This window comes from Pteropus vampyrus, unplaced genomic scaffold (genome assembly GCF_000151845.1).
Source record: "Pteropus vampyrus isolate Shadow unplaced genomic scaffold, Pvam_2.0 Scaffold126, whole genome shotgun sequence".
NCBI lineage: Eukaryota > Metazoa > Chordata > Mammalia > Chiroptera > Pteropodidae > Pteropus > Pteropus vampyrus.
This window is the reverse complement of record NW_011888907.1, coordinates 309,310-320,872: the sequence shown is the minus strand read 5'-3', so window position 1 is coordinate 320,872 and position 11,563 is coordinate 309,310. Positions and strand designations below refer to the sequence as shown.

General features: G+C 55.6%; 1 protein-coding gene across 1 annotated transcript in view; it reads right to left on the bottom strand.

Annotated features, from left to right (window-relative positions):
• PEBP4 (phosphatidylethanolamine binding protein 4) overlaps positions 1-11,563 on the bottom strand; it is a 206,956-nt gene that overhangs the window by 2,536 nt on the left and 192,857 nt on the right. Inside the window, exons 4-5 of the mRNA XM_011366639.1 lie at positions 11,473-11,518; positions 9,027-9,140 (exon numbers count right to left, since the gene is read on the bottom strand). Coding sequence (XP_011364941.1) covers positions 9,027-9,140; positions 11,473-11,518 — 160 coding nt within the window. The remainder of the gene's footprint in view (positions 1-9,026; positions 9,141-11,472; positions 11,519-11,563) is intronic.

Below are 11,563 nucleotides of genomic sequence, written 5' to 3'. Positions count from 1 at the left end.
GTGTGTGTGTGTGTGTGTGCCCATGCCAGAGGAAGGGCTCTGGGTGAACTGGTGTGTGGCAGGCATGGGGCCAAGGGGGCCAAGGGGGCCTTCCCCACCGAGTAGGACAGGAAGGAACCCGGTGGCAAGGAGGGAATTGAAACTCATCACGAGATCAGGGCAAGTGGCGGAAAGAAATCCCCTGCGCCCTGAGGGAGACCTCACTCCCCTCTCCGGCAGTGTGCCCTCCCCTAGCTCAGATGACTTCTCTTCTTGGAGCTTGAAAGGCCTTGGGGGCCTCACAGCTCCTTCCCGGCCCCATTTCTGACAACCCTGTGGTTCCTTGGGCTTTTTGGGCAGCTCCTCAGACAAGCCTCTGTGTCCCTCAGGAGAGCAGGAACAGTGCTGCCAGCCCCTAGCCTCCCGCTGCCTCCTCCCCTGGCTTGGCCGTGACTCCTTACACCCCCCGTTTCCTGCCACAAAGGGCAAGAGGAACTGACCCTTTGCAAGTTCTAGAAGGAAGGGGGGTGACTCAGGCCCTTAGGCATGTGTGGAGAGAGATGGGGAGCTTGAAGGCTGTGGCTTCCGTGGTCACTGCGTGGAGGAAAGCCCCATCCTGTATGGCACTGCTGGTCCCATGAGCTGCAAGGAGGCTGCTGCCATACAGGAAGAAGGTGGTGCTGCTGTCTGTGCTCCAGCCACTCCCCTTGTACCTTGGGCCCACCCGGGATGGGCTCTTCCTGGGACAGGGCAGGAGTGGGGAGTGCACCTCAAAGGCCTCCATCTGGAGGGAGAAAGGAGAAGGGTGTCTGATGTTTGTCTCTTGAGCCACCCAGTGACTGGAACATAGCGGTCTGGGCTCCTCAGGATGGGGCTGCTGTGGATGACAGTCAGTCCCTACACGACCCCAGAAACACGGTTCTCATCCTGCAAAACCAGACTCAGGCCTTCCTAGAGGCAATCCTCTCACCTATTGGTCAGTGCCGATAAGGAAGATGTTAGCAATGAGAGATGTTAGATGTTAGAGATGTTTTTGAATTGGGCCAAGGGGAGAGTTAGAGTACCTTATCTAAATCTATCAGGGGCTTCTGAGCCTCAGCTGTGTGTCTGATCTCTACAATCACAGAGGCTTGGAGGGGTGAATGACCCCCGTATGCAAGAACTGGGACAGGAGCTCCAAGCTTTCAGAGACTCGTTGAGTTCCAGAGATTGCAATGTTTGGGAATGGCTCTGGGGCAGATTTTGACCGTCGCTCTCTCCACCCTCAGCTTCCACTGTTTAGGAGCGGTTCAGCGCATGGGTGGACAGCTGCTTTGGGCCTATGAGGGTTACAGAGGTACCCAAGAGATGGAGAAAGTGATGCTACAGCTAGGCTAGCAGCCCCCTCCCTTGCAGGTACTCGGGAGAATGGGGTAGACAGCTTCTCTGCCAGAATGTGGAAGCTCTGAGCTGAGGGGAATCTCAGACCCTGGGGACCAGGCCCTCCAGTACTGACGGCTGCCTCCTGGGTCTGCCAGGTGTGGAGCGGGCAGCTACTTTGTCCAGCTTCACTCCAAACCTTGATGAGTATATAAAACAATTAATATTGGACTAGTAAGAAGTTAGGCCTTTGTGGGGTGGCCTTGGCCAGCAGCACAACGTACCTCCCCACCCCGCAGATGAGGCCCCGCCCCTAGCAGCACCCCCAGAGTCCCTCTAGCAGGCCCACTCTTAAGACTTCCCAACAGCACAGGAGAGTGTTTCCTGCGATTTTGTTCTAGCCAGCGGACATTCCCCACCTGACCTGTCATCTGGTCCTCGGTAGACCCTGAAGTGTTCCCCTTTCAGCCCAGGAAGTAGGGGTTGGAAGCCTCCACTGGGAAGCAGGCCCCATTCAGGTGCGCTGGAGAACAGGGGGTGGGGTTCCAAGCCTTGGGGTCACCTCCTCCGAGCCACTATCTGAGGTGCTTGAGCCTCTGCTGGGACCCGGGCTGCCTGGCTCGGAGCTACCCTGTCACCCCCTGCAGGTGAGCTGTGTCTAACCAAGGTAGCCAGCCACCCTCTACCCTGGCCTGCCCCTGCTCCCCCGCTAGACAGGGGCACCACTGCTTCTTGTCAGGGGACGGTGGCCCTGAAGAAAAAACGGAAGTTGAATGCCAGCCTAATAACCGCCCCCCTGCGCGCCAGGCTTGGGTCTGTAATTTGTCTGGCTCTTCTCGGCTGGCTGCCGTGATAGGAGCGCTGATGCCTTTCTGCTGAGATTAATGATGTCCTGGCGGTGGTGGGCGGGAGGCCGGAGCCTTTTATTTTTTTGTGCCATTAAATGACATCCAGAGACTTCCACTCAGGAGCTGAAAAGCCCTTGTATCATCGCATCCAATTACTCCTGGAGAATATTTGCTGAGTGGCTGATCGTGCGGGCTTGAGAGGCTGGGGGCAGAGGGGACCACTTTGATTTTGGGGGAAGTGAGGAGACGGGGATCCTAGGGGAGTTCTGAGGTGGGGAGGGGTTACCCTGTCCGCTCTGGAGAGGAGACCCCAGGAAATTGGGGAGTAGGAGTGCAGTTCCGAATGAGCCAGTGGGTGGATCACCCTCCTTCCTCAGTCCCGTGGCTGGGGTAGGGATGGGGAAGAGAGCGAAAGGAAGGGGAACTCAAAGCTGTCAATTCAGCTCCCAGTTATCGATTCCAATATTGGGTGGTAGTGTTGGCTGGCAGGAGTTTGGGGTGAAATTTGGGAATTATCTGTGGTTTCCTGATGATGTGTCCAACGTTGCTTTGGATGGTTGATGTTTGGCTTGACTGTGGCCTGGTTCCTGAAAAGGGCTGCCAGGCGCCTGTGGAATGTGCAGGCAGTTCCCAGCCACGGTGCCCGCCTGAGAGTTGCCCAGGATGGCCCTGTCTGGGCCGCTGCCAGGCCCCTAGTCCTACCCGCTCTGCCAGGTGGGTGGGGCCCTTCGGAGGCAGAAGTGGGCTGCCTGACACAAGCCCACACAGTGACTCAGGGGCTGGTTCCTGGGGGGTTCTGGGGCCTGGCCAGGTGAACCACCATGGGAGGTCATGGTGGGGAGTGAGGGCTGTTTTGCAGTGGGCTGTGCGTGTTTGTGTCTGTCTGTGCGTGTGTCTGGGGCTGGTTTCCAGTCAGGACTTCCCTCCACCTTTACCTACACTGCTTGCTTCTCCCTCATTGCCACCAGGCCTGGTGGATTTCCTCCCCCACCCTAGTCTTGGTCCCTCCATACCAAGGTCGCCTGCTGTCGATGTTGCTTGGAACTATGCTGCCTTCATGCCCTTGGCCTGTGCTTTCAAACATTTTCACATAGCACCCCTTGTCTCAATCACCCACGGTGCCCTGCAGGCCTTTAGATGCCAAAAGCAAGACTTAAAGCCCACTGGGAGGCAAGTCTCTGCCCACCCCTCCTCTCTGACCTCTGTGGGTGGGTGGCTCCCCAAGAGCTGATCGACTCAGCTTCCTGTGGTGCTGGGGAGCAGATTATGGCTGCCTAGTCCAGAACCGCAGGACCCTTCTCTGCCCCTCCCGTCCCATTTTGCAAGGAGCAGTCTCTGCAGGCAACCGAGGCCGCCCCCAGGACCGGAGCCTGCCATAACCCGTTAAGTCTTCTGGCGTGGTGGCACCACCATCTTGTGCTCATGGCCTTGGAGAGGCTTCTGGAACAAGCTGTGGCACATCATCTCTCTGGGCAGAGAGGGGATTTCCCCGGCTCACTCGCCAGAATAGCGTGAGGCCGGCTCGTGACACCTCTGGGCAAGGTGGCTGAGGTGTGGCATAGCGCAAACCACAGCTCGACACAGCACTCGGCCACGGGGACGGGGCGTGTGGGGGCACCACCTTGGGTGGTTGCTGCTGCTGGCCAAGGACGCCCAGGGCAGCAGGATGGACTCGCTTCCTCTCCGTCTCCACACCAGGGCCCAGAAATCGGGTGGTCTGGGTGGGGATGGAAGGAATGTGGGGGAGTTGGTGACAGGTACAAAACGCTTTGCCCCGGAAGGCAGTAGAAAATTAACTTGCTATTGACTGAGGACCCTTAATCAATCAAGTCGCTCACTTTTCTGGGCTCCGGTTTCCTCGCTGGCCCGGGGGGTGATGTCTGCTGTCCTGCCCACCTCACGTGCGTGGTTAGTGGTGGATCGAGAGGAAGGCCCAGGAGGGACAGGGCAGGTTGGCGGAGAGGCTGAGTGTGTAAGTGCCCCCGGAGGCAAGGCGTTGAGACAGGGAGGATGTGGATGCTGAAACTGTCCTTTGTGGGCACGGTGCTCACAGAGGTGACTGTCTTTCAGGTGTTAAAGGAGCTGATGGTGAGGCATGTTTGTGAACGTAGGGGTGTGGGAACGGGCAGTGTGTGGGGCCTTGTGAATGTGCACGTGTGGGTGTGTCCCTTACACAAACATACTCATTGATTGAAAGTCCACAGTGTGCTGAGCAGAGGGAAAGGTGGTAAAAGGAAAAATAAGACAGAGGTGATCTCTTTCCTCGAGGAATTTATAGTCTCGTGGAGGAGGCGGGGCCATGCGAGTGAAGAACGATTGATACGAAGGAGCTAAACGCAGGCGACGGAGGATGTACAGCGAAATGTCACGTGAGCGCCTGAGAGGAGCAGGAGTGGGCAGGCGGGCTCAGCCGAGAGCAGACAGCCTGGCGGGGTGGTTCTGAGGCGCCTCATGGAGGGCGGGCAAGCTGCTCCGGGTTTGGGGAAGGGGAGAAACGGTACGCCCAGGTTGGCAGGCGGAAGCTAACCAGTTGTTGGGTGAGAAAGATGGGCAGGTTGATGGGAATACAAGAGCAGGAATTAACGGGCGTCTGGCAGTGTGTGGTACGGGAGGGTGCGCGGTGTGGGCTCCCTTCCAACGTGACCCCCTCAGTGCATCCTGTTGGTTCCCCTAGAATCTAGAAATCCAGATGCCAGATCCAAGGCTGCTGTGAGGAAGATGCACAGAGAAACCATCGTGACTCACAGAGGAGCCCAGAGGCCGGATTCTAGGCTTTGGGCAGGGGGGGTGGTGGGGGCGGGGGGGGGGGCGACGGCGGGGGGGGGGGGGAGGGGAGGGGAGTTAACGCAGAAGCAGAGGGGGCAGGTCCAGTGTGTTACAGGCCCAAGATAATGCCAGCTCCCAATTTGGGAAGGTGAACTGTGGCCTTTGGGGGAAATGTCTCTGACACTGGGACAGCGCTTGTCAGAGGGCCCCAGTTCAGGCTCTGGGAGCTTCAGCGTTCTCCATTCGGGATGCGGTCATGCTTGAGCTATGTACATACCCCCCTCCTCTCTCTGTGGGAGCTTTCCCGGGTGACACATACATCCATGGGGCAGGGACTCGGTCCATGTGGCTCACTGCTGTGCCCACGGCTCCTACAATGTTGCCTTGAACGCACGGCTCCCAGCATTGTTGGAATGAACTGGGAGGACATTCATGCCAAGGGTGGTGGGGAATATGGTGTGGACAGGAAGAGCTGTGAACAGGCAGGAGGAGCAGGGCGGGAAGGCAGGGCATTATAAACCAGAAGCAAGATCATTCCGAATTCCCTCCCAGGGCCCTCGCTGTGGTCCTGGCAGCCTAGTAACTGATCGAAGGCCTCCACCCAGCAGTGCGTGGGGGTGGCTGGGTGAGTCAAGCCTCATCACCTGCTCCCCGCATCTGTCTGGCACAGCTCGGACATGGGGAGAGCTTGGTAAGCTGGGAACAAATCTGTTCAGGGCCACTCGGTGTTGACCAATTAGCCCAACTCTTTGTCTTGATGATGCAGAAATTGAGGCTCAGGGACGTGAGGTGGCTGGTCCAAGGTCAGCATCTCCCATTTGCTGACCCCATGTGTGCTGTCCGGGTGTCACAGCACAAAGAGGAATCCTAGAGAGAATTTTAGCCCCCGGATCTGAGCAATGCCCCCTCCCTCCAGTGATATAAATTCAACTAGAATACTCTCGCATTCCCTTCTCTTCCTAAAACTGTCATTCACACCTAAGTCCCAGGAAGGGAAGTGACCCAACAGGACTGGGTCAAGTTGGCCATCCTCCGTGGATGCCTCCCACTTGACTCCTGCATACTGACCTTTCCCCTCCAATCTCTAGAAGCTGTTCCTGTCTGCTCATAGCGGGGACACACTGGCTGCTTACACTGGTCATACCCCAGCACACCCCACTCCCTCCACAGATACCTTCCCATGGAAAGAAAACGAGACTAAGGCCAGCCCCGGTGCCTGAGCTCATTGCCAGGGCTTCATGCTCTGGCCTCCGAAGGCATGATCCAGCCTGGGGCTCCACGAGTCCCCCAAGCTCTTGCGCAGGCGCTTCAGAGAGTGCCAGATCTTTGCGGTTCTGATGTGCGAGGGCCGCTCTGCTTTTGCAGTCTCCCCTGGGTTTATCTGTATCGCACATCTCCGTGCCTCTCACTCTGGTTAGTTCTGACCACCACGTCAGGTTAGTCAGCTCTAAGGACATTTTTTTACGTTACTTCTCCCATGGGCAACATCTAGCAGCTGTCCATGGGAGCCGCCTGCGTCGTGGCTCTGCTTGGGTTTCCGGAACCTCCACAGCCTTTCTCCATTTTCTCCTTTCCCCACCATCCCTGCCCTCTGGCGAGAGGTGCTCCTTCTCATTTTTTATTTCTTTTTACATCTTTGCATCTGCGATTTCTCAGCCCAGAGCTCCCTCTCTCCTTCATTCGAGGATTCAAATCTCCTCCTCCAGGGCCCATCCCATCTCCCACCTGCTCTAAGTAGCCCCAGGGCCATATATATGTAGATTTGTAGATCATCTAGGTCCAACCCTTTATTTTCTAGATGAGGAAACAGGCTCAGGAGGTTAGTTGATTTGCCCAAAGGCCAAATTACTAGCTAGAGACTGGAATCCAGGTTTCCTCACCCTGCGGTAAGGTACCTTCCTACCCTTCCTGGCTGAAGAGGGCCTGTGTCTTGGAGGGAAGAGGAGCCTAGGCAGGGATGGGACTGCCCTAAGTCCACGAGCTCTCCAGCTGTCCTTATAGCCAGAAACATGCACTTAAGTGCTTAATTATAAGCTGCTCTGCACTGTTATTTAAGTGTTTCCGAAGTAGACTGTAAGCCCCTCGAGGGCAGAGAACATTCCCGGTGCCGTCTTTGTCCTCTCCAAAGCCCCTAGTACAGTGCTAGGCCGGTGGAAGGCATCACATGGTGAGACCGGTACCCTGGGCGGAGCTTTATTTGGGAGGATAATTTTCCTGCCTCCATTTCTGTAGGCAAATAAAATAGCATGGGAGCCAAAGGGACTCTGCCCAGAGGCAAGTCCAGTTCCTAAGTGTTCATGTAGATGAAAGGTGGGTGGCGGTGGGGGTGCATAAGAAACCTTGGCGTTGGCAAAAATCCAAAGGGACTATTAATGGGTTTCAGGCCCAATAGGTTTTTAGCTTCCCTGCCTGCTGCCAGTATCACAGGAAGGGCACACAGGCCACTCTGTTTTCTGGAGGGTGGGCTGGGATCGAACTTCAGGACCCAGGCACAGCAGGGGTGGGAATGTCTTTGGCACACGCGCCTACTCCTTCCTCCTTTGCCCTCTTCACTGTTCCTCTTGGTGGCACCTAATGCTCTCTTCTTCCCCCTCCAGCCTGCCCTCAGAACGCTCTTGATCCACCGGAAGCTCCTTCAGGAGAGTGAGTCTTATCTCGCCCAGGGCATGGCACTGGGACCCTGATGTCTAATGTGGCACTCAGAGGTCCTGCTTTACCCCCTGAGACTTCCACGCGTGGGGGAGCATGGCGGGCTCAGGTGCTAGTTCCCAGCCCTAGAAATCGCAGTGCCTGTGCTGGCGGAAAGTGGCTTCAGGACGCTTTAGGTGAGATGGGGATCCAGGGACCTGAAGAAATTGATCTTGGCCTGGGCAAGATGCATATTTCTTTCCCACCTTCCTTTGTATCCAAACTTGAAAGTATGTCTTTGGCAAGGCCCTTGAAGCCAACTTACAGATTTGGCAAGTTGCCGAGGGCACCTGGAGAGGGTTCACCAGTGGAAAGGTTGCACCAACTCTGTTTCCAGGGCGGCTGGAGCCTTCTGTGATTGGTGGCCTCTGCACAGCACACCTGAAGGGCTCTCTCTCTCAGCCAGAGCATTTCTGGGCTCTGAGCTCCTCTCCTCTGGGGCCTCAGGCAGCAGACTTGTAACAAAGCCTTCTCTGGTTTATCAGTGGGTAGAAGTTGGTCAGGGTCACTGGGTGAGAGGAAATGGCTGATGACAACCACCTACCCATTCACCCTCCTGCAGCCTGGGGAGTGGAGTCTTTGTACTCTCAAGTTTGTATTTGTGTGTTCCACATTATTTTCTTCTCTCTAAAATGGGGGAGTTATTTTATTTCCCATTTTCCAGAGGGGAAATCTAAGGCTCAGAGAAGAGCCGCGGCTCACACAGGGTCAGATGAGTCACCTGCGGCATTGCAGTGGCCAAGTGTCTATGGTTCTTCCCACCCCACCCCCAGCCCCCGGCTCTGGGGAGAGGAGAACTGAGGTCAAGTAGGCTGAGTTAGCCATTAGGAGGCTACCAGCGGGGTGGGTCCATCCAGAGTGCCAGGAAGGTTGCTCAGAGAAGCTGGTGGAGGGGCCATGGCTGGGGAAGTCTTTGCCCTACCACTGAGGTGGCACTGGGCAGACAGAACAATTAACGACCGATGAAGACAGACCGGCAGGGTGGCATTCCAGGGCCCTCTTGCCCAGATCAGACTCAATTATAGGGTACAATTACCCGCAGAATTGCTGTGGGGTAGCTGCCTGCACATGCCATTCGAGGCTGTGCGGGGAGATGCTTCTTATCTTGGCTCCAGTTACCCACTTTGGGACCTTGCCTTGTAGACCCTCTACTCAGCTAAAGCTTCTATTTTGGTCTCTGGGACTTACTTCTGCAGAGAGACCATATTTGATGGCAACATCTCCTTTCGGACACTCGTTCTACTTTAATTCCAAGAAACACCACCCTTTAAGCTTAGTCTTCAAGGTTCATGGGTAGGGGTCAAGGTTCTGACTTCTCCATTAATGCATGAAGCATCCGACCAATCCCAGAATTCACCTCGGCTTTGAAGGATGGGAAGGCCTTACCTCGAGTTTTGTTTTCTTTGTGAAGGAGAGAGATGTTCTTTCTTTCTTGAAGATAGACGAAGAACTGGTAGCGGTGGAAGCCACTCTGTGCTGGTGGGGAGGGAGGCTGGTAGGCTATGGGCAGAAAAGGGAGAGAGGTGGGCTCCACATGCCATAAGACCCAGGAGATCCTGGCTTCTCTGGGCAGAAGGAAAAGAGAATCATTTGTGCCTTTCGTGGCCCCTGCTAACCCTCCTGGGGTCCCGGATGGGGGCTCACCCATTGTAAACCATTAGGATATGTCTTTGGCAGGATCTCCTCCTCAGTACTTCACCTAAGAAGCACATTGTGGGGGGTTCGTGACGGGGGGAGGAAGAGATGTGGTCTGGCTGAAGGTCTTGGCGCTGGCAGGCACCCTGGCCTTTCTGGGCCCGTGGGTGTTGTCCTCTTTTTGCTTTAGTCTATCCTGATGGATTTCCTGCCTCAAGAGAAACCTATCTTCCTCTGAGTGTGTTTGGCAGTGGATTTTTATTTACTTTTTCAGCATTTCCTTATGAACTCAATCTCCAAAGAAGCCAATTTCTTGGCCGGATCCGGAGGATCTGGAAGTGGTTAAGGGGGTGAGTGGGACTCGGTTCAAAGGTTTGATCATGGAAGCTGTAGAACCTGGGTGCTTGGGGCAATGGGAGCCAACTCAGGCTCTTCCGGCGGCGAAGGCCCATCTCCCTCCCTTTCGCTCTCTGGGGAAAAAGTAGGATGAGGACATCTCTGTCCTTCCCCCAAGTCTATGCAGGGCCCTGGGGTTCTGCAGACCAGACTGGGCCGTTCCAGCCGGGCTTCCTTCCAAGGCTGCTGTGCATCTTCCTCCTTCCCTCGCCCTCTTCATCTCCCTCTCCAAGGGGCCAAGACTCTTCCTGGGAGTGGGTGGGGATGGAGTGTTTGCAACGAGGATGCTGATGGAGGGAGTATTGGTACTTTACGGCCACCTTCCTCTCCTGATCATTGGACAAGAGCCCCTTGCTGCTTGGAGCATTTGGAGTGTTCCTCATGGTGCACTTCCGGCCATGGTGGGCCTCCATTGTGCCCGCAGCCAGGGGAATTCTTGGATTGTATCAGGTGTGTGCGTGTGTGTGCGTGTGTGTGCGTGCGTGCGTGTGTGTGTGTGTGTGTGTTTTCAGAATGAGAACAGCATAAGGTGTGCCAAGAGCCACGTGAGTTTATACGACTTGGGGTCTACACTGGGGCAGGGGCAGGGGCAGGTGTTGGCAGAGCAGCTGTATGTGCGTGCGGAGGCTGTTTTGGAGGGTCTTTGCCAGTGTGTGTGTAAATGTGGGTAAAACAGTGTTTTTTCACAAACATGGCCAGTGCCGAGAAAGACTCTGAGCGTAGGTAGGTGCCGGAGTGTCTCTTCCTGCGCATGCTGGGTAGAGGGTAGATGGGGCTGGGCCAGCTTCAGCAAGGTTGGTGGTGCGTGGGTGGCTAAGTGCACTTGAGCGTGGGTGTATCCCACGCTGCTAGAGACCGGTGACCATGATTCTGTGTGGATAAGGATGGAAGCTGGAGATCACTGGTTCTGTGCATCTGAGAATATCCTTAGGGGAGGTAGAGACTGAATCCCTTTCACTAGGGAGCTTTCCTGAAGACGTCTCCCTCCGAAAGCAGAGATGAGAGGCGTGAGGAGCAAGGGAGGGGACACACGCTTTGGGCCACTTCCCGGGGCCAGGCTCTGGCTGGGTGACATCTCAGTCTTTCCCACACCTTGATAAAGTAGGGTTATTGCCACTTTATAGGATGAGGAAACTGAGGCTCTGAGAGGCTAAGTCAGGTCAACAGCAAGTGGTAGAGCTGAGGTTTAAATCCAGCCTATCTGGTGCCTGAGCCACAGTGATTTATGAAATCATGAGGCTCCGTCGGTCATTTTGCTCAGCCATTTCATAGAGGCCAACTTGCCCCCTGACCGCTCCCTGCATCAGTGGAGAGCCTGCTGTTGTAGCTGGGATCCGAGCAGGAGGGGGGAGGTGGAAGTGAGGATGGGGCGGGAAGAGGAGGGCATCAGAGAAGAGGGAGGTCTCTGTAGCCACATACGACGACCGCTTCCGCTTCGCAGGACTGGGGGCCGGAAACAAAAAGCAGTGGGCAGGGGGAAGGGAACGACCCTGCCAGTCTCTGCCAGGAGAGCTGATATGGGTGCTCTCCTGTAGGTGTCTGCATCAGCGCCGGCTCTCTCTCTTACTAGCTGCGTGACACAGGGGAGTTTGTGCCTCAGTTTCATTCTCTTTAAAATAGAGATATTGTTGGCAGAGACCTTAAAAGGCAGTTGTGAAGATTAAATCAGAGCATACAGGTAAACTCTTGGATCAGTGCTTCGCATACTGTGAAGTATCCACATGTGGTTGTAGCGTTATCATTCTGGTGATTGCCATCATTGCCCTGGGTGGGGGAAGGAGTGTTGCTGGGTCTTACTCACATGATAACTCCTGGCCCTTTATCTTCCCTTTCTTCATGTCTGTGCCCTGAAACAAGAGACAGGCAGGGGCGAGGGTCACTCCTGGGGCAGC